Source organism: Daphnia carinata, chromosome 3, assembly GCF_022539665.2.
Source record: "Daphnia carinata strain CSIRO-1 chromosome 3, CSIRO_AGI_Dcar_HiC_V3, whole genome shotgun sequence".
NCBI classification, from domain to species: domain Eukaryota; kingdom Metazoa; phylum Arthropoda; class Branchiopoda; order Diplostraca; family Daphniidae; genus Daphnia; species Daphnia carinata.
The window spans coordinates 5036357-5062431 of NC_081333.1; the positions used below are offsets into that span (position 1 = coordinate 5036357).

The 26075-nt window shown below is 39.7% G+C and overlaps 7 protein-coding genes across 9 annotated transcripts; 6 read left to right on the forward strand and 1 right to left on the reverse strand.

Annotated features, from left to right (window-relative positions):
* The first annotated feature begins 512 nt into the window (after positions 1–512).
* Positions 513–4382, forward strand: LOC130693685 (peroxiredoxin-2-like). Of its 2 annotated transcripts, XM_057516873.2 has the most exons (9): positions 513–662; positions 734–922; positions 1186–1220; positions 1291–1384; positions 1489–1556; positions 1645–1771; positions 1859–1950; positions 2030–2137; positions 4241–4382. In XM_057516873.2, the coding sequence occupies exons 1-9, from the start codon at positions 632–634 to the stop codon at positions 4298–4300; spliced, it is 804 nt and encodes a 267-aa protein (XP_057372856.1). In that variant the 5' UTR covers positions 513–631; the 3' UTR covers positions 4301–4382. The 2 variants fall into 2 exon arrangements, with proteins under 2 accessions (XP_057372856.1, XP_059350462.1); XM_059494479.1 differs by lacking the exons at positions 1186–1220; positions 1291–1384.
* A 940-nt stretch (positions 4383–5322) lies between these two features.
* LOC130693688 (endocuticle structural glycoprotein SgAbd-3-like) lies at positions 5323–6075 on the forward strand. The gene is made up of 3 exons (XM_057516877.1): positions 5323–5478; positions 5549–5664; positions 5743–6075. The coding sequence occupies exons 1-3, from the start codon at positions 5470–5472 to the stop codon at positions 5996–5998; spliced, it is 381 nt and encodes a 126-aa protein (XP_057372860.1). The 5' UTR covers positions 5323–5469; the 3' UTR covers positions 5999–6075.
* Positions 6076–8583: 2508 nt separating this feature from the next.
* On the forward strand, positions 8584–9209 carry LOC130693101 (cuticle protein 19-like). Its single transcript, XM_057516224.1, has 3 exons — positions 8584–8589; positions 8664–8789; positions 8859–9209. Exons 1-3 carry the CDS (start codon positions 8584–8586, stop codon positions 9207–9209), a joined length of 483 nt encoding a protein of 160 aa, XP_057372207.1.
* Positions 9210–10509: 1300 nt separating this feature from the next.
* Positions 10510–11150, reverse strand: LOC130693100 (cuticle protein 7-like). Its single transcript, XM_057516223.1, has 3 exons — positions 11145–11150; positions 10930–11067; positions 10510–10860 (listed from the first exon to the last, which is right to left on the reverse strand). Exons 1-3 carry the CDS (start codon positions 11148–11150, stop codon positions 10510–10512), a joined length of 495 nt encoding a protein of 164 aa, XP_057372206.1.
* Positions 11151–11905: 755 nt separating this feature from the next.
* LOC130693099 (cuticle protein 19-like) lies at positions 11906–12533 on the forward strand. The gene is made up of 3 exons (XM_057516222.1): positions 11906–11911; positions 11989–12114; positions 12183–12533. The coding sequence occupies exons 1-3, from the start codon at positions 11906–11908 to the stop codon at positions 12531–12533; spliced, it is 483 nt and encodes a 160-aa protein (XP_057372205.1).
* Positions 12534–20058: 7525 nt separating this feature from the next.
* On the forward strand, positions 20059–20682 carry LOC130693098 (uncharacterized). Its single transcript, XM_057516221.1, has 3 exons — positions 20059–20302; positions 20378–20514; positions 20575–20682. The coding sequence occupies exons 1-3, from the start codon at positions 20059–20061 to the stop codon at positions 20680–20682; spliced, it is 489 nt and encodes a 162-aa protein (XP_057372204.1).
* A 3278-nt stretch (positions 20683–23960) lies between these two features.
* LOC130693097 (uncharacterized) lies at positions 23961–25222 on the forward strand. Of its 2 annotated transcripts, XM_059494478.1 has the most exons (6): positions 23961–24063; positions 24124–24291; positions 24359–24512; positions 24567–24740; positions 24812–24991; positions 25056–25222. In XM_059494478.1, exons 2-6 carry the CDS (start codon positions 24124–24126, stop codon positions 25199–25201), a joined length of 822 nt encoding a protein of 273 aa, XP_059350461.1. In that variant the 5' UTR covers positions 23961–24063; the 3' UTR covers positions 25202–25222. The 2 variants fall into 2 exon arrangements, with proteins under 2 accessions (XP_059350461.1, XP_057372203.2); XM_057516220.2 differs by lacking the exon at positions 23961–24063 and having other exon boundaries at positions 24114–24291.
* Positions 25223–26075: the final 853 nt, after the last annotated feature.

Here is a 26075-nt window from a genome sequence, read left to right on the forward strand (position 1 = left end):
TCGGAATACTAAAGTTTAAGGCACTTTGCATCTTCTGCAATAGTTTAAAATAGGAAATTGTATCTGGTTTCCTAACGAAAATTAATCAAAGTCGAAGCCTGAGTGCTGTTTGGTCGATTTTTACTTGTTATTGTAGAATAAGTGCTAAAATTAAAATTTAATCATGAGTGATCAGAATACTGGTGATCAAATACCTCAAACTATTTCTTTATTTAAGCAGTCCAACTTCTCAAATGGAATTGTACAAAATGAAAATGATAAATATAAAGAAAAATTAGGGCAATTAAATATCAATTGTCCTTCTGTTTTACCCGAAAGAATGTGGTAGACATCGATAAAACTGAATCTAGTGATTTTATCATTATTATTAATATATTAGAATTGTGATTTAATTTTCAAGGTTTCAGGATAACAACCCTGATCATGTATCCTACGAACGAATGGTATGACGCAGTTGAGATCACATTCGCCCTAACGGTACGACGCGTTGGCTGATATCACAGTTGCTGATTGGCTCTCGCAGACCAAACCTTCCATGGTAATCGGCATTCAAGTTTACAGGCCTTAACCTTCAAGAAGGCCTTGCACTGACACAACTTGACAGACGCATTTTGGGTAGCATCCACATCACATGCTCAACAGTCTGCATTGTTTTTCTACTGGTTGTTATTTTTATTTTTATTATTTTCGTTATCTAAACGTTTTAAGCCTACATATCAATTTCATTAAAAAGATTGTACAAGAAAAGTCGTTGGGACGATGGAATCGAGAGTTATTTCGTTCGTGGCGCAAATAACAACCTTACTGCTTGCAGTAACTATTGTAAATGGAGATGAGTGCCAAACATTTGCTGGAGGTGCAGTATATCCAAGGGAAACAAGAACAAGCAGTGGGCATTCATTGCAATGGACAAAAGCCATGAGTAATTGACATATATATAAACATATTTATGTATGTAAATATATAGATTTTCTTAGTTTCCACTGGTAGAGCATTTTCTATTGTTTTCTTGTGGATTTAGTTAGAAACGTTTGATGATAAAATTGAAGATTGCAAAAATTCCTAATTAAATCTTTTTGAGAACATAGAGAGCTATTGCTAGAGGTCCATAAGCAGAGCAAATTTTCTTTAGCTGAAAAAGAAAATAGAATTTTGCTTATTCTAACTTTTTTTTTTTTTTTCTAGTTTCAAAACCTGCTCCATTTTGGGAAGCAACAGCGGTAAATTGGTTGTCAACAAGTTGTTACCACACAGTAAATAAATTTCTTTTTCCCTATTGCCTCAATTTAGGTGGTAGATGGCTCATTTAGAGACCTTAAATTAACAGATTATAAAGGAAAATACTTGGTTTTCTTCTTTTACCCTTTGGATTTCACGTTTGTCTGTAAGAACAGGTTTTCTTGTGATTTAAAATGTTTTAACATGTTATTTTTCTGTCCTTTAGTATACTGTTGGGTTTATTATTCAATGTTCATTGGAATTATGCAGGTCCCACAGAGATTTTGGCATTTAATGATAGAATTGAAGAATTTCGAGCATTGAATACTGAACTTGTGGTAAAGTATTAAAGTTTTATACATTTTTTTTTTGTTTCTTTTTTGTGTTTTTGCTGTGTGGTGGCTTCACCATTTATAGTAATTCTAGGCTTGTTCAGTGGACTCTCATTTCACACACTTAGCATGGGTCAACACTCCCAGGAGAGAGGGTGGACTTGGGCCTTTGATGATACCATTGCTCTCGGATTTATCTCACAAGATTTCAACTGATTACGGTATTTTTATAAATTTATTTTTTGGAGGGGTTTGGGGGCGAGAGGAGGGTTAACGTTCCTTAACGAACTCTAAAATTGTTCCATTAGGAGTCTATTTGGAAGATGTGGGTCACACACTTAGAGGTTTATTCATAATTGATGACAAACAAACTTTGAGGCAAATCACAATGAATGATCTGGTATTGCAAACAACGGATACTTATGATATATTACGTTTACGGTGTACACTTAGCTCAAGATTTCATTTATTCCGTCTAGCCAGTAGGCAGATCAGTTGATGAAACGTTAAGACTGGTACAGGCATTCCAGTATACTGATCACCATGGCGAGGTTTGCCCAGCTGGATGGAAACCAGGGAGTGACACGGTAATATTGTTCTAATTTTAAACAACCAATCCGCTTTTTATAACATGCATCGTTTCGTCTATCGTCCTATTTTAAGCCACGGTTAGTTAGACAGTTCCGATGTGGTTGTGTCATTTTTGTCGTGGCGTTAGCTTTGGGGCTTTTAATTAGTCTACTGCAAACAACTTGTGTTCGTCTTGAACACTAGAGTATGATAATATAAAACTAAAAACTAGATCCGCGATGGATTCCACTTGAATGCCGTTGTATGGCGAGAGGGTTTTTGTTGCACTGAGTTACCAATAGCGAATAGCATTTCGTCTTTTCTTTTTGGAATTTTTCAAGCATGATATCCATTGGGATAACAGGTGAAATAGTGTTTTTCTTACTGCTCTAGCCAAGTACTTTAGACAATTTTTAAAAATAGCTAGCCAAAACCAGGGCAAAACTAGTGGCTTTTGTGGCTGCTGTTGACTGAGGCACGCCGTATAGATAAAGGAAATTTAAAAGAAGTGTCGTTTTTGTAAGTTGGTTACTTCTTTTATCTTAGTACCATAGAATTATCAAATGTTTTGTTTAGAATTTAACATAGCTACATTTGTTCGTGTTACTTCGCACTTGTCTGCCGCATCCTATTGCATTCCGTATGCATTCAAAAAAAAAAAAAATGCGGAAAATGTCGTTTTAATTCGCTAATTTATATTGTTATGCATTCAGAAGTCTTCTCTTTCGGCTGTCTAGTAGTTCAGTAACCCGCAGGAAAAAGACATCCACGAAAAAGTCTTCTCGTTCGGAAACTCTTGAAACAGTCTTATTCTTTAATGGCCCCCGGATGCAAGCGCAAATACATTCGTTTAGTTAGAATGGTTCGTTAAGTTTAGAAATTTTAATATTTAAATTTAAGGTTAATATTCTTTAAGTGGTTTAAGGATGCACGTGTAATTTATGCGTTTACGGAAATGGGCCAAGTCTTTCGTTTAGTAATGGCAGTTAACATGAAGAAATAGAAAAGAATTTGCCCTTTTCTTGTTAAAGTAATTTACAGCGATGTTCTGGTGAGAAAAGAAGATTTTAGTAAAGCAATGTTCTTTTATCTAAAGCTGCCTATTTTACCTAGGCCAAAGCTGCGTTTTTGCTGATTTGCAAAAATTTTGCTTTCATTCCTTAGTTTTCTTCGTACTCAACAGTTGGTTTAACACATAAGTGTGGTTTGGGTAAATTGGAAACTCCGAAAGCTTTTATCGCAATGCCCTTCAGTATTTTGCTTTAGTTGCGTAAGGCTTACCTACAGTAAACATTGATATTTCTCCCGTGTTTGCTGCAAGATTTTTAATCGCTATCAGTTGAAGGCACATGGTACTGACGTCCGTATATATAAAGCTTGCATAGCTTTACACACCAATCGTTATTTTCACCTGAAGTTTTCCTTTATGCTTACTTATCTATTTAGTTTTTTCAGCTATGTCCGTGTAGATTCATGGTGAGCAACGAATTTTAATGGCAATCAAAGTGAAAGGCACAATACCCGTGCCAAGTTTGAGAAGGCGTAGAAGTTTTCACACTACAACTTTTCAGTAAAACCCATAGTACCCCATGATTTGGAAAAAAAAATCATACGTAAAAAAAGGGCCTTTTGCGTTTTCTTTTACGACCAAATTTATAGTTTTAAATATAAGGTTGAATTAGTGCGGAAAAATTGGGAACACATTACCCAATGAAATCCAAAGTTAAAAGTACGGAAAACCACTGCGCTTTTCCAAACTATGGAAGGGGTATTGTACTTCACTCCTGATTATTGCCATGTACTATTAATAGTTACCAACCTCTGTTTTCTTCGTATGGTTCAACAGCTTATTAAAACATTATTCTTTGTAGGCACCATAGATTAAATGCAGAAATATGACTTATTTTCATATTTATGTATGTGAGTAAATAGTTCCACCGCAAACCTTATATCGTGCAATAAGCTTTCACATGTCTTTCCCAATGATTTCCGTCCAAATGTAAACTAATTCTGCACCGCGAATGGGAGCAATAACTATGTTTCCGTGAATGAATAACTGGACTAAGAAATTCTACGTGATTCTGACTCAAGCTTTTTATTTTCTTTTGTGGATGAATTAGATTATTCCCCATCCGGAAGAGAAGAAACTCTATTTCGAAAAACAGAAGGATGAAATTTAATATTCTTCACCCGTTAATGTCAAGGGATGATGACTGTTAAGGACCAGATGGGTGTTCCAATAAATTGGGTTAACACTATTGAGTAATTCTTGTTTCATTCCTAATTTTTCCCTTTCAGTTTTCAAAGCCGTTAATGGCTGCTTTACCGGCGGACCTTATGCAGGAAAATCCTTGCAGGATATCAGTTGCAGCCACCAATTGACTTCATTGTGGAAATCAGTTTGTTACAATTCTTGAAAAGCACGCTTAAATCAGCCTGAGCGTAACCATTATAAAGGTCATTTAAAGAAAAATAGTGTTAAAGTAGTGTTGTAAGTTTGCGTAACTCCATTAACCTGTAATTCCAAAATGTTGATGGGAACTTTCGGCTCGTCGACTATCCACGGACCGTCTTTTCGGACCCCGTTACATACCGCTCTTCAGCCTGAGAGGGAGGCAATCGGAAAAGATAACTAAGGTGGACGACTGCATAACTAATGTTTGCCTGTGCAGAACATAAGGATTTCGATCCACTAATCTGTATCCTATTGTGCATGCTTATTTACCAAGACTTTCGATTGCATTACGCCCCTGATAGATGTGGATGGGCAATAAAAGGTAGGTGGCAACAAAACGGCCCAAGACGAAAACAGTTAGCCGAACTTGCCAATTCCATAAATATCGAGAAGAAGCGTAAATCGGTGAAAAAGAATGGCAACCATTTTTAGAAACAAGGGCCGGTTACGGCACTACAACATTTAAGTTACTTTGCAAAGTCGTTTTTTTATGGATTTTAATATGCATAACAGAGCATATGAATTTATGTACATAAAGTCAAATAATAAATTCATTTAGAGTCATTTTAGATTCCATCAAAATTAGGTACAAATGCATTTTCCTTATATCATTTTATAAAATTTGCATTTGTCGTTGATGCTAACATACGTACAATAAATACAGGACTTTGTTGTGTCTCCCAGTTTTTTTTTCCACTTTCACTTTTATTTGCATATTACGACGCCCGGAGCTAAAGACGAACGTTCTCTTGAGCCGCTGTGACCGAAGGTCTTCCCATCACTTTCACGCAACCGCCGAATATAAAAAGATGCCAATGTAGGTACCACCATCAAACACTTTCCTTCGTTTGTTTACAGAAGATCAGCAAAAGTTCACCTGTTCAACCCCAAAAAATGAAATTTGTGAGTATCATATTTTCTTATTTCAATCAATTTAATCGTTCGTTTAATTATTCAAATAATGCCTGATAAGATCATCGCTATCGCTTTCTTGGCTGTGACCCTCGCCGCACCCCAAGGAGATAAGAAGCCCATCGAAATCGTGTCATCCAACAGCGAAATGAACGCCGATGGCAGTTATTCTTTTGCGTGAGTAGATCTTTGTTTCACTTTTCCACGACATTGTTTAACTCTTACATTTTATTTAATCTTATATATTGAAAATAGTTTTGAAAGCGCTGATGGAACCAAGGTTTCGGAGAGTGGCAGTCAGAAGCAGGTTGGACCCAAACCAGAGGATATTGGCACCGTTTCCAAGGGATCTTACTCGTACACTTCCCCCGATGGCGTTGTCCTTACCGTCAACTGGGTCGCCGATGAGAATGGGTTCCAGGCAACAGGAGACCATTTACCTACACCTCCACCAATGCCTGAACACGTCGTCAAAATGCTCGCTGACCTGAAAGCTGCCGGTGTTCTCTAAACAAATCAATATCAAAAACACGTTCAAAATGTACATACATGACGACAAATAAAATTTTGCATTCCCAGAAAAAAAAAGTAACGGTGGTATTTAAACTGAGAAAGTTCTAGTGTGTTTACTGTATGTACACAAAACGTAATGTAAGATTTGCTTTAGGTAAATTATTGGTGTAACATGTCTTGGTGCGGGTTGGCTCTGATGAAGGACTGAAATTGTACAGCAGACTGAGATGTAAAGATAATTGCATGCTACAACATTTAAGGAAAGATAAAATAAAAAAAAAGAAAGAAAAGAAATCACGTTTTCTGTGAGAGCATTCTTTGTAAATAGCCAGTCGGCGAGCTTTATTTGGCCAAAGACGGACCTAAACGTGGTTAAAATAGATAAATTATTACATTCTCCAGGCAAAGCTTGAACTCGCGACCTCAAAATTACTTTCATTCACCATGTTCCACTAGCACATCAGATTACTGGCTTGCAAGTACCATGCGCTAACCAACTGCCCTACCAGAGACATTTACGGTGTGTTATTCACGTAAATTTAATTCTAATAAATGGGGAAAATTGGAAAACAAAATGTAATCTTTCTGTCGTTACAACCAACAAATAGAAATGAATGAATTTCGCGTTGCGTTATCAAACTTAATGCGAGCGTCACGTATTAAATAATCGTCAACAATATTTTAGCACCTAACATTTCGAGGGGGCAATGGGGTAGTGTAAGTGGAAGGTTAATAGACTGGGGCGGGATAGGTAGGAGCGATGTACTCTGGGACATCGTAGGCCGGAGCAGCGGTGGTCGGAGCTTCGTAGGCTGGGGCAGCAGCGGTGGTGGTTGCTTTGTATTCTGGAGCTTCATAGGATGGTGTAGGGTACGCAGCGGCGGGAGTCTTATAGACGGGGGTGGAGTAAGCGGGAGCAAGGGTAGTCGGGGCTTTGTATTGAGGAGCAGGTTTAACTGGTGCGGAAGCCTCATAGGCTGAAGTAGGGTAAACGGCAGCATAGACAGGTGCAGCGGTAGTGGGGTCTTTGTATTAAACAGGTCGGTAAACGGGAGCGGGAGCTTTGTACTGAGGAGCTGAGTAAACAGGTGCGGGAGCTTTATAGGCCGGTGCAGAGTATACGGGAGCAGCGGATGCCTTGTAGGATGGGGCAGAGTAAACGGGGACATCGGGCGCCTTGTAGGCTGGGGAAGGGTACATGTTGTATTTCGACTGGACATATTCGGGATATTTGGCTTCGCCTACGAACTTGACATCAGCCGAGTAGCCGTAACTATCAGCTTTATAGGTAACAATTTGAACACGACCGTCGGGAAGTTGAACGCGATATGAGCCAGTAGTGACTTTGCCATCGCTTTTCTCAGAGTGATCGAAATTGGCGTAGGTTTAAGCATCTTTCACGGAGTACCTAAACTGCTAAGCTTCAGTCTAAACAATTCATTTGAATCCTATTTAAATACGCCCCATAAAAAAAAGTATTGTCTAGTAGTAAATAACCTCATAGTTGCCTTTGCCGCGTATGAAGCGGCCTCGTATTTGGGAGCTTCATATCCAGGGGCCACGTACTTTGGTGCGTATTCACGGCCCTGTAGGAATCGGCAATAGCGAAAACAGCGGCCAGGATGAAGAACTGTTGATACAAAAAATTGAATGTGCTCTCTGGTGTAATGGCACCAGTAACAATTGAAGGATCCAATTGTTTCCACCTTCATTTTGGAGAGGAGGTGAATATTTCGGAACAGTTTGAAGACTCATGGTTTTAATTTACTGGATTGCGATATTTATATCGAACGTAAAAAGTAAGGAGGCCACTTGTGGGATGTGGCACATTTGCAAGGTCAGCTGAATATAAAGTGACAGTACTCAGATTAGGAGAGATTCTGGAACCAGCAGTCTATGTTAGTTGTTCTGAACTTGAGCAAAAATGAGTTCATTACAAGCTGCAATTGTGGCCTTGTGCCATAAACTCGTTATTGTCGTATTGTTATGTCGTTTCTCTGATGTTTGAAAATGAAAATAGATTTTCAATTGGCTGAACTATTTCAAGGATTTCAACGTTTTAAAAAATTAAAACCTGGGAACATCCACGTGTAATCGAATCCTTATCTGGTGCGCTGTTTACTCAACAAATGATTTAACTTCAATTCACAAAATGATTTTGTTGGAAGGCGTTTCTCAATCAAGTTGCTACTACCTTTTGCGGAATAGGCATTTGATCAGAGAATGCGCCAAATTGCTATAAGCAGCTTAGATTTTCTGCAAAGTCTGTTATGTAGAACACAACCGGGAAAGCCCCGTTTTTTAAAGAACTTTTTCAATGACCGTGAACAAATACTTATCGAGAACGTTGCCAAAAAATGGTTTAGTGATCCTATAGTAGAGTTCGTTTAATAGAAGGAAACTAAAATACTTTTCCTTTTCATTTTTTTTGGCATCACCAAATGTTTTCCCAATCTGAACATAGTAAAATGCAGGACAAGGGAAGTGCAACAAAGACGTCGCTCTAAAGTACTTAAGGGCGAGTAAATAGCACAAGGGGCATCAGTTAACCAACTGTCTCAATCATTCTATCTACTTCTCAACATGCAGGTAGAAAAGATTGTTCAACAAAATGGTTTGAAATTATTGTTGAATTCTACTAAACTATATTTTTCGATTTCGAGTTCGTCGTACTCGTCGCCCTGATCGCTGCCGCCTTAGCCAATTCCGCCTATCCTGGCTCAACTTATCCACCTTCCTCTTACAATAGGCCTTCCTACACGGCGTCAACTTACGAGACCAGGGAATACGTAAGCCTAATTGTCTTTTTCCCCATCAGTTCAAATCCGTTTCTAAATAAACGATTGCCCATGCCATAGGCCACGCAGCCATACGATTTCAATTGGGCCGTCAATGATGGCTATGGCAACGACTACTCCCACTCTGAGAGCAGCGACAGCAAAGTAACCACCGGCAGTTATCGCGTCCTGCTGCCCGATGGTCGCGTTCAGATCGTCACCTACAAAGCTGATAGCTACGGATACACGGCTGACGTAAAGTACGACGGCGAAGCCAAATACCCCACTGCCTCCTATTCCGCACGTAGCTACTCAGCACCACTTTACACTGCTCCTGTTGCCACCGCTCCCGCTCTTTACGCTATACCCTCTACGGCTACCGCAGCCGGCCCAATCTACAGGTCTTCCGTTAACGTTGCCCACGTTTACTAATCCCGCTAAATTGTGAAATATTTACGTCTAAAAGGTGCCATATGAAAAATTGGCCTATTAATAAACTATATTAAAGCAAAAGTATAATTTCCTTATTGATTGTATAGCTACAAAACAGCACAAGTCAAAAGTCATAAAAAATGGGGAAAGTCTGAAAATGAACATCTTGATTACAACGGGAATGTAAACTAGCTTCTTGTTAAATAGAAATTCAGTATTTTCGTGGTAGTAGCACAAACATTTTTCCCGTTCAGTAATTTGAGACCACAGGATGTTTAACCTCCTTTTTCCATATGCTTTCGAAGTACAATACATAGGTCTTCGAAAACTTACTTTATTTTATATTTGTTGAATGATTTAATCATTATTCGTTGAGGAGTCCCAACACCTCCTGATCTCCACGAAAAGCGGGACAAATTCCAATGAAACATAAAACGAGCTACCAGATAAATGTTCATCTGAACAACCCTCAAACTCAATCATGGGTTTTAAACTGCCTAAATGTCGAACTTGAAATCTCTGTATACGTCATATGTTCTAAACGTAGCATACGTATTCATTAATTCTTATATATTTCACCTCGGAATGTGTTTGAACGTGCAATGTTCGGTTTATCACATCAAACTCTTACCGTTTCGGCCAACAACGAGTGAAAATTCTAAGAACCAATGACGATGGATTCAAATTAATCATAACAACGCTTGCATATTCTAGTTTTCAAGGAACCCAACACATTCAATACTCTATCACATTAGTGATTATACCCAATTACTTTGAAATATTCAAATCTCAAAAACCAAACTGTTGTGACATCACTTGCCTAGGATGATAATACCCAAAATAAGATACTCCGATTTCCTATGCTACTCGCATACTTCCTTGTTAAAACTTTGTAAAAGCAAAATAAATGAATCAGTTCAGAAGACATCGGCAAAACTTTAATTTCTCATAGCGCGGGTCGAGCATGTGACCTCAGCATTACTAACATTAATTTCATGCTTCTAACGTCCATATGATTACTGTTGGTATAAGTACCATGGGCTTACCAACTGTGCCATTAGCGAAAACTCCCATGCTTTTCCAACGCAGGAGTTACGCTTGACATTCATGGATTAGTTAAATAGTTCAACAATACATTGAAAACAAAGATATGGCGCTTACTTTCAGCGCAACCAGTGAAAGAAGTAAACTAGTTTTGTGTTGCATACTCGGACCTCTTGCAGGCGTCATTTATTAAATAATATTCAGCAATATTTTAGCATCTAATGTTTGGAGCACTGAGGGTAGTGCAAATGAAACGTTAGTAGGCTGGAGTGGTGTACGCTGGGGCTTTGTAGGCCGGAGGTCTGTATTCGGGAGCTCTGTATGCTGGGGCAGAGTAAACGGGAGCAGCGGGTGCCTTGTAGGCTGCGGCAGAGTACGTGTTGTATTTGGACTGCACGTATTCGGGATATTTCGCTTCACCCTCATACTTGACATCAGCCGTGTAGCCGTAGCTATCAGCTCTGTACGTCACGATCTGAGTGCGGCCATCTGGAAGTTGAACGCGGTAAGAGCCAGTCGTGACTTTACCGTCGCTTCTCTCGGAGTGATCATAATCAGTGTAGTATTCAGCATCTTTCACGGAGTACCCAAAATCGTAAGGTTGAGCCTAAACAATTCATTTGAATCCGAATTAAATACGCCACATAAAAAAAAAACGTGTTCTAATCGAACTTACCTCGTAGTAAACTTCGCCGTATGAAGCGGCCTCGTACTTAGGGGATTCATATTTAGGAGCCACGTACTTTGGTGCGTATTCCGCAGTCCTGTAGGAATCAGCGGCGGCAATTGCGAAGACAGCGGCGATGATGAAAAACTGTTGTTACAATATATTGAATATGCTTTTCAGTATAATGGCAGCCGATGGCAATTGAAAGTCAAGGTGTCGCTTACCTTCATGCTGCAGGAGAAGTGAGTTGCTTGAAATATTTTGATGACTGATGGTTTAAGCCGATTTGATCCCGACTTTTATACTGAATTTTGATAGTAAGGATAATGCATGGCAATTGTGGGAAGTGGCAAATTCCCAAGCACAGTTTGATAGAAAGTGGTAGTCTAACTGAATTAGGAGTTATTCTGGAATAAGTACGTTAGGTATCACAGAGTTGGAGAATAACCGGTTACTTACGAGCAAAGTTTGTGGCCCTGTGCCATAAATTCATTGTTGTGTCGTTTCTCTGACTTGGTCCACTGTTTTATCAAATAAATTATGTAAAGCTCAATGCTAATTTCGTAGGATGATATTTTTGAAAGTCGTTGTACAATCAAGTTGATAATACCCTCTTTGGCTGGATTGATACCTATTCGGGGAGTGGGTCACAGAACTTAAGAGAGAGGATATTCTTGAAAGTGTCCGGTATAGACACAATAGGGAAAATCCCGTTTTTTGATGGACTTGCCTGTTGACCATGATGAAATCCTGATCGAGGTCATTGTCAATAACGATCTAGATCATCTGTAGTACAGTTTCGTTTTTAAAATGGAAAGGTGCTAAACACTTTTTTACGTCATCAAACATTTCCCCCATTTGAATCCAGCAAAGGTAACAGAAATAAGTACTACAAAGAAATCTCTCTACGGTATTTAAGGGCGAGCGAACAATAGAAAGGGTATCAGTTGCCCAACTGTCTCAAACGTACTATCAGCTTCCCAACATGCAGGTAACATTTACTGTGCATTCAAACGATTCATAATTATTCTGTATAGTTCTAACAAAATCGCCATTTCAATTTTCAAGTTCGTCGTACTAGCCGCCTTGATCGCTGTCGCCGCAGCCAATTCTGCCTACCCTGGCTCAAGTTATGCAACTTCATCTTACAATAGGCCATCTTATTCACCTTCAACTTACGACGGCAAGGAATACGTAAGTCCCATTGTCTTTTCTTTATCGATTCATAGCAGTGTCTAAATTAGTGGTTGCCCGTTTTATAGGCCGCCCAGCCATACGCTTTCAACTGGGCCGTCAACGATGGTTACGGCAGCGACTACTCCCACTCTGAGAGCAGCGATGGTCAGGTAACCACCGGCACTTACCGCGTCCTCCTGCCCGATGGTCGTGTACAAATCGTCACCTACAAAGCTGATAGTTACGGATACAGAGCTGATGTCAAGTACGAAGGCGAAGCCAAGTACCCTGCTGCCACCTACTCCGCACCAGTTTACTCCGCACCAGTTTACACTTCTCCTGTTATCACCGCCCCTGCTCGTTACGCTATGCCAGTCACCGCTATTGCAACCGGCCCAATCTACAGGACTTCCGCTAACGTTGCCCGCGACTACTAAGCCCACTAAACTTTGAAATGTTTACGCCCAAAGATGCCCATTAAAAATTTATCATTTAATAAATTAAACTAAAGCAAAACTACAACGTCCTTATTTATTGTCTAACTCCAAAAAAGGACAAGTAATAAATCATTAAAAAAAATAATTTTTTAGAAACATAAATGTTCAATTGAAACGTAATGTAATTTTTTTTAAGCATAAAGTCAAAAGCTTTTTGTGAAACATGAACGTGTTTGTGGAAACTATCGATATTAGACGCTTAGTACTCAAATCCAACACAAACGCTTCCATTCTGCTTTTTGAGAATACAAAATGCCTAAACCTTTTTTTCGCATATGCTTTCGGAGTAAATAAATTGGTGTTCGAGCTCCTAACTGTATTGCGCATTTTAGTACTACCTAATCATAATTGAATGAATAGCTCCAACACCGTCGGATCTCCACAAAAAGCTGATCAAATCCAGCTGAAACCGAAACTGGACTTTTAAAGCTGTCACCCTAACAGTATAGCATTCTGTTATGGATAACATACCGCGATTGTTGAAGAGAAGATATTCAGCTAACCAACAATTATTTTTAATGAAATTTTAATATCCGCCTGCTGCAATGTTTAGTATTTTTACCCATAACAGGAAATATGCCAGCATACTTCGTATTAGAAGGCCGGTTTATTACCCGTTACCCGCAAAAGCTTATGTTATACAAGCGTATCAATTCGCAAACAAATCAATCATATTATTACTTGGTATACTGTGTCTTAGCTTTGACCATTTAACACATTGAATAACTGTTTCATATTTTTGAGCATTCCCAATTACTATCAAGCATTCAAATCTTAATAACCAAACTGTTGAGGTGTGGCTCCTTTAGGGCATTGTGGATCAATGATATCACCCATAACAAGATTCGACTGCTTTCGTATGCGACCCATCTATTATGTTACCAAACTAAGATAAAACGATGCAGTGAATTCATTTATTTTATAACAAAAGCATTGGCAAAAATCTTTATTTCTCCAGTTGGGTATTAGTGAACGCACAACGTCACTATTACTTTTCATAATTACATATTCGGTCCGCAAAACGAATTAGTGCCTTACAGATAGTATGCTCTAAGCATCTGCGGCACCGAGGACCATGTTTGGATTTTCCATAGCCAATCCACTGCCTGTAACATTCATGTTATAATTTGAATTTCAATAATGGTATAGTTAAAAGGAACATTGAAAATGTAATGTGGTCGTTTATTTCAGCATAACCAATGTATAGAAGTAAACTGATTTTGCATTGCGTGATTAGACTTCATGGGGGTGATGTGATGGGGGTCATGTATTAAATTTTGCTTTGGAGGCTGGTGTAGGGTAGACGGCGACCGGAGCCGTGTAGACTGGGGTGGAGTAAACGGGAGTAGGGGTAGCAGAAGATTTATATTGGGGAGTTGGGGAAACTGGTGCAGGAGCCCTAGTTTGGTGTGGTTTGAGTAGATTCGATCGCGATATTTATAGCGAGCGTTGAACGTAAGTAGAGCAACTGTGGGATATGGCACATCTGCAAGTATGCTTAGCACCAAACGAAAGTAACTGGATTCAATGGTTGTTCGGAATAAGTACGTTAATGGAGGTGAACTTGAGTAACAACGGTTGATTTACGAGCATGATTTATGACCATGGGCAAGAAATCCTTAGTTTTGTTGTTTTTCAGTTAATGTTTTGTTCATTTTAATGCACCGAAAATGTAAACGTATTGTTTTAATTCGACGTCGCTGTAGTGGAATCGGAAGTAGCCCGTGTGTTGGTGCGTGACATTGCGTAGCGTCATCGAAGATGTCACGTGAGTTCCATTCGTATCCTACGTTTCTTGAAAACGCTCGTCTACTTTTATCAGTTGCAAATGAAGAAATCGATTAAAACATTCACAAAGGGGAAAGACAGTGTTAATTGCTAGATAGACGTATTTGTGGATGTTTAGTGAGAAAATCGGGCAGTTCCCATTTCCATCGGAGTACCGTCTGATTAGCTTCCATCTCATTTTCATACGCGTAGCTACTCGTTATCGTGAGCGTTGTATTCAGTTCAACTACGGCCTTTCGAAGCTGTAGGCAACAAACAGTTGTAACAACATGGACAATGTTGTGATGCACAGTTGAATGTTTGGGAGGGATAAAAGAGCCGAACGGCTTTTCGGTCCCGAGTCAGTTTGGCTCTATTCATATTACCTGTTGCGCGTAGACACATCACGCGCTACTCACGCCTGTTGCTACGACGCGTTCGTCACATTTTAGCCCCCCTTCCAATTTATCGGTGGCACTATTGGGCCACTTAGTTGCCTGGAAATGAACACTTGGGACACGTCACCACCCAAAGTGCCTCATTGATTGATCTGTCAATCGATTTTTAATCGAAAGTTGCATCGTTAACGTACTAGCTAGCGGGAAATGCAATTTTCGTGGCCAGGCAAGTCGATGTGTTTTATGGTGCGATCATAAAAACATGACACCGTAAACAGCGATTCTGAAAGTGCGGAAGATGACATTGGACGTTGTTCATCTCTATCCCGCGTGCACTATTGATAATTTGATATACACGCAACTTAAGTTTTAACTTTGATTTCTTCTCGCGATAATACAATCTTGTTTACTGTGTCAAGGTGATTGCATCTTCACACTAAAGTTGGGTCTCTGTACGTTTTTTCCCTGTAGAGCAAACCAATCAAAAGAGTCCTACTTACTGGCGGATTTAATCAACCGGGAAAGTTTCTATGTTGTCTCTCCAGGCCTTTTTTTATTGCATTTTCATTCTAATAACAATTGCATCAATTAACAATTCTATGTTTGCTGCTGCTGCTAAACGCTAATTAGATTTGCGTCGAAAATTGATTGCACGCAAACATTGATTAGAAACAATAAAGCATTTCTGCCACGGAGGTATGGAATAGATTTTAATCTCTCCTTTAAAGGTCGTTTGTTTTTTCCGTTACGTTTCCTATTTCTTCTTTCGTTTTGTTCTTCGGCTTTTAAAGACGCTAAAATCAGGCCCTTCCTTACCACTATTACATAACAAATTTTAATGTTTTTCGCAAAGGTTTGGAGTTTCCGGAAGCTACACTTGACATTTGATTACCGGAACCCCTTTTTAATAAGGGTTTAAATACCCACCTGTGCTGCGCTTTGCCATCAGTCCAGCAGAGCAGTTCACAGAGCTATATCTGATGTGCCTAGTGTTAAGGCAGGTGAATGCTTAGTTTAAGCTAGATTTTAATTGCTATTCTTTTAACTAAGTTAATACTACAGTCTGTGTGCAGATGATAGGAAATGTTTATGTGCTTCTTTGGGATCAGCTGAAGTAATGCACAGATGGACATGTGTACATCTCTCCTGATCAGCTGAGTGTAATGAAAACTGGAACTTGTCTCGTCGGCCACGTTGGTAATAGTTTAATTGGTATTTATTCTGACGCGTATGTGTTTCCTGTAATTGAATTTTCGTTGTGTGTGTTGTACCCGACTGTGTTTGAATTTGTTCTAGTGAAAGCTGTGCACCGTTTCATCATTCACCACCTGTTCGGCGCAATCGCGTTGAAGGATGTGAATTAAAAAGCTTCGCTGGAGGCGAACTCGATCACCAGTTGATTTGCACCGGTCTTCCATCAAGTGCTAAGGAACATTTACCAACGTTATCATTAGCCATGGGTTCCACAGTTTGGGTAAATTTATCTTTTCTTTTTGCCAGTTGCATGCAGCTTAATTACTAAACTTTTTTTCTTTTTCTGTAGAGAGTCTTGCTGTTCTGCGTTTTCGGATGCGTTTATTCGAATTCTGCTGCTGGAGGGGGCCTCAACAATGTTGAGTGTGCTTTCTGTTACCGTTTCATATATTCGTAGTGTTAAGTTTGTTTTTAAAATAAGGGACAGTAAAGATTGATCAGATCGTTGATGCGGCCCAGGCTGCTGCTGGGCAATTTCCGTATATGGTAAGCAACAAATTCTTTTTGTGGTCGTCATGCTAATAAGTTTGAATTATTCAACCTTGTTTAGTCAATTTTACGCCTCAACGGCGCTTTCTTCTACGGTGGGACTTTGGTTGCGCCTTTTCTTTTGATGGCTCTTCATTTTCTGGTAAAGTAGGGATCTTTTTACGACCTCGCTGTTCCCTGAAAATTGAAACCCCTCCGTAACTTGCACGCAATTCTGTTCAGCTTGCAGTCGTTGATTCTGGTTTAGTGTTTGTGGTTTAGTATTTAGTGTAGCAAAATTTTGTTCGTGTTCAATGTTGTATGTTTGTTTTTCTCGTAGTGTGCCTGCTTCGTCTGCGGCCGAGCCGGCGCTGAGATGAGAGCTGTACGGAGGTTCATTGTGCATCCCTCTTACAATTTCGTATCAAGGGTAAGGGCCTATTCTTTACAATGAGGGCGGGATTTTAGTTTTCCTAATAACGTCGTTCTAATTTAATTACAGCACAACGGCATTGCCATAATGGCTTTCAGTACTCCTGTTAACAACACCGTGCCTGTTGAGCTACCTTTTTTCTAGGCGCGCACACTTCGTATGAGGGACGGAGTACGGTTATTGCTGGATGGGGAACGACATCTTCCGGTGGGTGTGTTTTTTTAATTATTTACCATTTACATGTGGTGTCGTTTGTTATGCAAAGTTTAACTCACCGTTTTGCCGTCGAAAGGTGGATGTGTGTCCAGCACGTTGCTCAGGGCGACGGTTAACGTTCTCGAGAACAGCCTGTGCTGCATCAGTATGGAAGGACTTTGTTTGGATTGGCCGTTGTATCGAGTTCGTTTTACCCTAGTGAGATGATGTGTGCCGCTACGGCTGGGAAGGACACTTGTCAGGTCTGTCAATTTCTTTTTGTTCGTGTTTCGACCAAACTTTGTTTTTCGATTGATTCTGTAACAATAGTCTTCAGGGTGATGGTGGCAGTCCATTGCTCTATACCGGGTATCAAGTAGGTATTACCATTTTGGCAGGGGCGTGCCGATCCCGGATACGCTGGAGTGTATACACTTGTCACCAATTATCTTGGATGGATTGGAGACACTCAAAGGAGGATTTAGAACTTTATGGACGCAGTGAGCCGCTTAGGCGCGAATGGCTTTTTCGGTGTAGGGTGGAGGGTTGCAGTTCATAAATAATACAATTGCCATAATTGACTTGGTGGAGAATGCATATTTTCACCTGATAGTTTCCAGAGGACGGTACTGTATAACCAGGTATCCGTTTGGTTGGAGGAGATGCGATCCGACATAGATTGCTGTGCAGGATATTGGAGTTGTATTGTGTGCAGAATTAGCTGGTACCTTGATCCCATTGAACGACGGTGCCATTGGACTGAATGAGAATTTTTATTGGGCAAGAAACCCATCCTGGCGGTTTGAAGCGACCAAGGGACTAGTTCACGGTTAGAAGCCGGTTCCTTGGGGGTTAATGTTTGGGTATGTTTCGTACCATATCGTAGCATCTCACTCATTGAGTGTTGGTTTGATTTTTCTTGGTTTCCAATTATGACATGCAATTTAAGACGCCGCAAGTACGCGGTGAGCTAAGGGTATCCCTGTGGGTCGTTGCAATTGATCTAAGCCTTCTAATGACTGTACATTTTATGAAAACTGCGTTTACAAATTGTTATTCTAGGCAATGGATTTATGACGAATGTATTCACTTACATTTCATATTCAATTTTCGTTTCGGAAGGAAGCTCTCGTTCTAGACACGGAATTCTGCCGAGTAATTTTCTTGGTATTCAAGGTGCTTGAGAAACGGAATGAAAGTTCTGTGTTATTTTACAGGGTGATAGGGGTGACTCTGATTTTTGTCTGCGGAATTCAAGTGGCTGTTACTTCCTTCGGCAATGAATGTGATGATCCTTACTTTGTCGGCGTTTGTTCCACCTTCGTGCGTTGTTCCACCAACGTCGATTGGGTTGCAATCACCCAGGCCAACAATCCTCCAATAGCTGGGTAATTGAACTACTGACTATGTCTCATCTACCGTTCGGTTTCAGTGGGCTTTCTTATTGTTGCGCGCTTGCTGTTAACATGTTAAAAAAAACACGTGTACGTTAGGCTACAGATTTTAGTTATTAAACTGATTTGATACAGGTTGTGACATGAATGCGAATTTCGCATTGAAAATGATGGTAGTGAAGTCTTATGTTCTTTAATAGGAGTTTCAATGGAGTGGGGTTTTATCAACAAGTGTGCACTTTGCGTTCTTATTTGCAAGGCACGTGTACAATTATGCGAGGTGACAGCTGCAACATTTTATTTTTAAATTTTTTCTTCCTTGTTTTCCCGTCGTACTCAAAACTCGACGCGTGTGTTCTTGCGAAATGACGTATGAGAGTTATTTCACTGCGTCTTTTTTTCCAAACAACTGTAGCACATGGTCTGCAACTTCGTGCATTGGTGTTTCTTTCTAGAGAAATGACGTTCTGAATTGTCGAAATATAACGGAGCCCGAAAGGATCAACTTGTCCATAAGCTGCCTTGGCTCTACTGACAGTTGCAAATCGTCTGACATTTCAAGTGCATCGTTAAGATGCGTTTCACCTTATGGGTAAATTTCTTTTTTTTTGGCACGAATTTATTCGTTAATGATATTAACATCTTGTGTTAATTAAAGGCTGTTGGCTTGTTTTGCCTTTTCGGTTTAGGGTCGTCGAGAAATGCAGCGTATAGCAAAGGTATTTGAGCTTTACATTAATAATATGCAAAGGTTTAGTTTCTTGTTATTCAATTAGAAGGAAATAGACAACCAAACATCTCCATCATCGGTGCTATACAGCACCAAAATTTAATTCATTTTGTGACAATTATAAACATTTCGCAGACGGTTTTACTTTTAAATGGCTACTTGTGCGATGAGACCATTTTAAGTCCTAACGGCTGCTCATTGCTTGGTAGAGTATGAATTATTTTTTTTTTTTCAGTTGCTTAAGTTGTTTATAGCATGAATGCGTTTGGCTTATTCTTTCATTGTCATGCGAACGTTTTTCAACATTTTAACTTATTTAAATTAATTAACTTTGCCAAAAAGCGTCGTTTTATAAAATTGAAATCAGTTTGTTTTTGTTATTTCAGTCACGCCCAATCAGAGGCGAGCCTTTTCACCGTGTATTCAAACACGTTGTCAATTAACGGTGTCGGAACAGGATCTCTGACTCGAAAAGGGACTAAATTCATCGTCCATAATGCCTACAACTCCAACACTCAGGTCAGTTGTTCCTCTTGTATGTAGACAAAAAAAAAACTGGAACATATCTTGGTACGGAAGAAAAAAAAGAACATAGCTTTCTTAGTATATCATCCATCATGTAGTTAGTTAACACTCCAAATGACTTGGTAGGATAACGACATCGCTTTCTGGTCCTGGGCACACCGGTGACGACAATCACGCCCGTTACCTTTCCGACCGATTCATCGGTGACAACCACTACCAAACCTACTACTACCCCACCACCCACGTCAACTACCACACCAACAACGACCACAACTAAATCGACCACAACAACCAAACCATAATGACTACAACAACTAAGCCTTCGACGACGATGACTAAGCCAACAACAACTACCAAACCGACCACAACAACTACCAAACCAACCACAACGACGACCACCAAGTCGACCACAACGATGAAAACGACGGGAACTAAACCGACGTGTTCGTGCACCTGCCCGCCACCGACCACGCCAGCGGTAAGAGCGTTCAGCACCTACGCTAACAGCCCAACCGTCATCGCTGGATGGGGAACCACGTCTTCAGGTTTTAACGTGTTTAAATCCAGTTTGTCCTTTTTTCCGTTTTCAATAATTTGTTTTTCACATTTAAATGCCAAAGAGGGAAGCGTTTCCCAAGTGGTGTTGAAAGCTGACGTCACTGTTCTAGACAACTCCGTTTACACTAGTCACTACGGCACTGGATTTATTGGTGCTGACATGTTGTGTGCCTCTGGTCCTGGTACAGACACCTGTCAGGTAATTTTCTTCTAGGTTACTTGATTCTTTTTGATGAAATGCTGATGTGTAATTTTACAGGATGGCAGTGGTGGTCCGCTTTTCGTCAGCGGAGTTCATGTGGGCATTACATCCTTTGACGATTCTTACAATTCTTCATTGGTCCACATACGAAGTGCCTGCGTCTGAGAAAAACGGTAGCGGGACAGGCGTGACGTTGTTAGTGTAAAGCATTCTTTTAGTGATTGAAAAGAATGACTTTACGTTATTTAAGACAAATTGTAATAAGAAAATGAACTCGGGAAGGCGTTACCACAATGCCGAATATATTTTATTCTAATAGGCTAAAGATAATAAAAGAATTACACAGATATGGGGTATAAATGGGAAACAGAAATACAAAAATGGAGTCATACGAATTCAGTCTTACCGTCACCGTCGTGGCGAAGATGAAAAAAGATGTTAAACGTTGGAAGCGAAAAGATAAGGGAAACAGGGCTTGTCGGTCGCACAAGAAGCGATGAAAAGCACTCACAATAATTATTGAATAAGAACGAATTAAACTCACTATATTGGAAGAATTAAACAACACTGGTAGCACTAAAGATGAAAACTAGAACTGAAGATAGTTGAAGAACTGAAACGAACTGTAGAACTATAGAACTAACTTTTGGGAACAAAAAGGGCATCCTTTTATACGTTTTACATGTTTGAGGGAAACATAGCATTTCCGACAGATGAGCTCCGGATATAAGTTATTGAATATCTCACGTCGCAACATTTCATATTCATGGAAATGTATGGCGCGATGTTCTACGCATGAAGCTCATCCAATCAGCAATCAGCAGGATTTAAAGTATAATATAAAAATAGAATTCAGCAATAAGCAGGATGTAAAGTATAATATAAATATAGAATTCAGGGAAATGCCAATGACACTTGAATTACTATATTTATCATGTATACTTTAAATATAATGCATAACAGACATAGTATATAATTTTAATATAAAGAAAACAAACAATGAAGATAAAATATAATTAAATGTTGTATTTTTATGACTTCGTTACATTAGCAGGAGTACTCAAAGTCATCATGGCAATGTCATTTTGCTGTAACTAAATTAGAGCGACGTTATTAATCAGGAAAACTAAAATCTCGCCATCATTGCAAAGAATAGGGTCTTATCTTTGATACGGAATTGTACGAGGGATGTACAATGAACCTTCTTACAGTCCTCACCTCAGCACCGGCTCCGCCGTTCGCAGCTAGTGTGTTTACAGTTAGTTGTAACGAGCCCGTTGATGAAGGAAATACACTACGAAAAAAGGACCCAAAAATGAACACAAACAAACATACTAAATTGCACCAACGGCTGCAAGCTGATTGGAAGTGCGTCAAATTTAAACCTACGGAGGGGTTCCAACCCTCGGCGAAAAGCGGGGTCGCAAAAAAATTCTTACTTTACTAGACAATGAGAAGCCGTCAAAATAAAAAAAGGGGCAATCAAAGTCCCACCTCAAAAGAAGGCGCCGTTGAGGCGCAAAAATGCCTAAACGAGATTGCAAATGATTCCAACTATATAGCATGCCGACCACAAAAAAAATTTATTACTTATCATATAAGTAAATTCCCCAGCAGCAGCTTGTGTCCACCAACGATCTGATCAATCTCTTCCGTCCCTTATTTTAAAACAAACTGAACATTACGAATATATGAAACGGTAAAAGAAAGCACACCCACCATTGTTGAGGACGCCTACGGAAACGGAGCCCGAATAAACGCATCCGAAAAAGCAAATCAGCGAAATTATCTATAGAAAAAGAAAATCCTAGTAATTAAACGGTTTATCAATGCCAGCAAGAAAAAAATTTAAAAACGTAAAGGAAGGGAACGAGAAAATGGAACCAACAACGAACAAAAAAATAATAGGTAAATGGGTTAAAGGTTGGGCTTGAAAAACATACACGTGAACTACGCATTCGGTCCCTTCCTTATGCTGATGGGCAAAGTAAGTGAACGACCTTTAGAGGAGAGACTTCAATCTATTCCGCTAAACGCTTTATGGTTTCTAATCAATGTTTGCGTGCAATCAATTTTCGACGCAAATCTAATTAGCGTTTAGCAGCAACAGCAAACAAAGAATTGTTGATTGAGGCAATTGTTAACCTATTTCAATACAGTGCAGCTACAATAAGATTGACAAACAATACAAGAACAGGGGCCTCGTGCCAAGTCGAGCAGCAACTCACGATTCGGTATTCAAATTTGCTCATCACAACCAACTTTTATTCGAATGAAAATGCAATAAAAAAAGGGACTGGAAAGGCAACGTAGAAACACTTTCCCGGTTGATTAAATCCCCCAGTTATTAGGTCTCTTTTGATTAGTTTTTTCCATAGGGAAAACACGTACAGAGACCCAGCATTAATGTGAAGAAACAATCACCTTGACACAATAAACAAGACTGCATTATCGGGAGAAGAAACCAAGGTTAAAACAAGAGTTATGTGCATATCAAATTATCAACAATGCACGCGGGGGGAAACGAACAACGTCCAATGTCATTGTCCGCACTTTCAGAATCGCTGTTTATGGTGACATGTTTTTACGATGGCACCATAAAACACATAGACTTGCCCGGCCACGAAGATTGCATTTTCCCGCTAGCTAGTACCTTAACGACGCAACAGTCGATTAAAATCGATCGACAGATCAATCAATGAGGCACTTTGGGTGGTGACGTGTCCCAAGTGTTCATTTCGAGGCAACTAAGTGGCCCAATAGTGCCTCAGATATATTGGAAGGGGACTAAAATGTGATGAACTCTACGTAGTAGCAGGCGCGAGAAGCGCGTGATGTATGTCTAGGCGCAACCGGCAATATGAATAGAGCCAAACTGACTCGGGACCGAAAAAGTCGTTCGGCTCTTTCATCCCTCGCAAACATCTGGCTCACGACAGCACTCGTTACAGAAACGTTTACACAGAAACAAGTGAAAGTACAAGCTCGCACACTTGTGGTCTTTCCTTCGTTCAACTGTGCATCACAACATTGTCCATGTTGTTACAACTGTTTGTTGCCTACGGCTTCGAAAGGCAGTCAGTTACATCGCAATTGGAGTTTCTTTTCTTGTGTTTCTTTCTCATTTCCAGAGTTCAATGCAGTTGAAGAAAACGGGCGTGTTTGGCTGATGATTCCCGATCACAAGTATCGTGTAATTGAACCGAATACAATGCTCACGATAACGAGTAGCTACGTGTATGAAAATGAGATGGAAGCTAATCAGACGGTACTCCCATGGAAACGGGAACTGCCCGATTTTCTCACTAAACATCCACAAGTACGTCTATCTAGCAATTAACACCGTCTTTCCCCTTTGTGAATCTTTTGATCGATTTCTTCATTTGCAACTGACAAAAGTAGACGAGCGTTTTCAAGAAACGTAGGATACGAATGGAACTCTCGTGACATCTTCGATGACGCTGCACAACGTCACGCACCAAGATACAGGCTACTTCCAGTTTCACTACGGCGACGTGGAACTAAAACCATACGTTTACCTTTCCGGTGCGTTAAAATATCGTAAAAATAATAGAAAATTCTAATGAATGCGCACGTTCGTTTTAGATGGAAAGAATCTCGTCACAATCACCGACAAGAGCTACTACCCGAATTACTACCTGTTTTTTCCACCAAGGTGAACTGGAAGTTCAAATTCCGTGCAAGCCAACTCACCCCAACGTGACCGTGTCTCTCGTTCACGTTGATCAACTCAACAAAGAACCAAACTTTGACGTATAATTTTTTCTAAAAATTAACCTTTATGATTTTGATATTCTTCAAACTGAATTTAAAAAAACAGGATGTGTTAATCGAACAAAATTCGAAATGGTTGTTTGAACCCGAATGGGGAATGACGTTGAAACACGTGATGATAAACAACACTGGAAATTATCGATGCATTGGCACCAAGGATAACGTCACTAAAGAGAAACAATTTACCGTTAGCGTTAAAGGTATATTCAAACAACCACTTTGATTAAATAACTAAAAAAGGAATTTTAAAAAAGGAATGGAGTTGGAAAGGATTGGCGATTCAGAGGGTCCGTTGGAAGGAAGCAACGTCACTTTAATCTGCCGCACAATTTATCCTGAGGTTGAATTCCCAGCCCCACCGGAATTGGCCTATCAGATCAATAATGCTGGACGATTACATGTTATAAATGAGGCAAGCCCACCCAAAGGTCCGGCCTTTTTGAATAAATTCATTAAAACAAAATTCAATAATCAGCTACTTAAAACATCAAACTTTCAGGCATTCAAGTAACAACACGTGATTACAGTAACCAGCGCAATACTGGAGGATTCAAATTGAATTATTACGAGAGTCGGTTGGAACTGACTGCGATCACGCAAAATACCTTCACAACGTTCCAATGCAAAGCCAATAGAGACAAAGACGCCGTAACTAAAACCATTTCTTTTCGAATTAAGTGTAAGATCAATTGTTCGCCCTCTCAACAGAAAATAGTTTAAATGACAAAGCCCAAAATGTGTAGATGAAAAACGCAATTCGTTGTCTAGTTTGGGTCACTTGGACGAAAGAAGGACAGAGGACATTGCCACAATCGCCTTCTCCATTTGTATGGCAATTTTCTTGGTTCTTGGAATCGGCATGAGCGTTCAACTCGAGAATATAATATAATATTTCGAGAAGGTGAGTCATTCAAAAGAGATCCAACGATTCTACACATCACACGCGTTTTTGGCCAAGGAATCACATTCAAGAGCAGGGGGCACGTGGATGTGACTGAATTCTTGAACCCAGACTTGCTCTGCCCATTCTGATGAACGTTCTGCCATATTTTAACTTTTAGTTGCTTTTTAAAACGAACGATACGACGGCCATAATTTGAGAAAAAGAAGTCCTTGCCTTTCTAAAAAATCTTCGCCAATCAAAAGCTCAAAAGACGTCGGAGGAAAAACAAGTTGTTCGGACAAAAATTTGCCCGTTAAACACGTGCTCTGCCTTAGAGCCGTTCATTCCTTTTCTGTCTGTCTTTCTTGCCATCGGTCAAATGACATTGTTACAGAAAAAGAATCTCACCATTTGTGCTGATTTACTTCCCAGCCATCAAGGGCGCTGACTAGTTTCTGACGTTAGCAATGGTCGCGAGATGTTGAATCTTGTCATCGGTGATTTCCATTTGTTGTCTAATGCAGTCCCGTGTCGTCTCTGCCAATTGAGCATAACTGAAAACTAAACAAGCTACAAATACTATTAACCTCAATAAACTTAATCTACGTGCAAAAACGAGAACGAAAAATTAAATTCCAACAACCATCTTGGATTCCCCTTTTGTTGATTGGAAAATGCACAATTCAAAAGACAATGCATTGCAACTGCTCTTCTTTTTCGTTTTTCTAAAAATCCGTAGATGATATATGTTTCTTTCGATGCAACAATGAGATATTCAATTTTCCCAGCCATTTCCTTTTTTAGCTATCCTCTTTTTAATTTACATTTTCCAAATTCATTTTTCTTTTATTGAAACAAACATTTGCGTGAAAAGCTTACC

Coding starts and splice junctions, on each gene's coding strand:
- LOC130693685 (XM_057516873.2), top strand. CDS start 632: ATGCTCAACAGTCTGCATTGTTTTTCTACTG. Junction 1,951..2,029: donor AAATCACAATGAATGATCTG/GTATTGCAAACA, acceptor TATTCCGTCTAG/CCAGTAGGCAGATCAGTTGA. Junction 2,138..4,240: donor GGAAACCAGGGAGTGACACG/GTAATATTGTTC, acceptor TGGATGAATTAG/ATTATTCCCCATCCGGAAGA.
- LOC130693099 (XM_057516222.1), top strand. Junction 12,115..12,182: donor CTTACGACGGCAAGGAATAC/GTAAGTCCCATT, acceptor CCCGTTTTATAG/GCCGCCCAGCCATACGCTTT.
- LOC130693688 (XM_057516877.1), top strand. Junction 5,665..5,742: donor GATGGCAGTTATTCTTTTGC/GTGAGTAGATCT, acceptor TATTGAAAATAG/TTTTGAAAGCGCTGATGGAA.
- LOC130693098 (XM_057516221.1), top strand. CDS start 20,059: ATGACTACAACAACTAAGCCTTCGACGACGATGACTAAGCCAACAACA. Junction 20,303..20,377: donor ATGGGGAACCACGTCTTCAG/GTTTTAACGTGT, acceptor TAAATGCCAAAG/AGGGAAGCGTTTCCCAAGTG. Junction 20,515..20,574: donor CTGGTACAGACACCTGTCAG/GTAATTTTCTTC, acceptor GTAATTTTACAG/GATGGCAGTGGTGGTCCGCT.
- LOC130693100 (XM_057516223.1), bottom strand. Junction 10,861..10,929: donor ACGGCGAAGTTTACTACGAG/GTAAGTTCGATT, acceptor TGAATTGTTTAG/GCTCAACCTTACGATTTTGG.
- LOC130693097 (XM_059494478.1), top strand. CDS start 24,124: ATGGAAAGAATCTCGTCACAATCACCGACAAGAGCTACTACCCGAATT. Junction 24,292..24,358: donor ACAAAGAACCAAACTTTGAC/GTATAATTTTTT, acceptor TTAAAAAAACAG/GATGTGTTAATCGAACAAAA. Junction 24,992..25,055: donor CATTTCTTTTCGAATTAAGT/GTAAGATCAATT, acceptor CAAAATGTGTAG/ATGAAAAACGCAATTCGTTG.
- LOC130693101 (XM_057516224.1), top strand. Junction 8,790..8,858: donor CTTACGAGACCAGGGAATAC/GTAAGCCTAATT, acceptor CCCATGCCATAG/GCCACGCAGCCATACGATTT.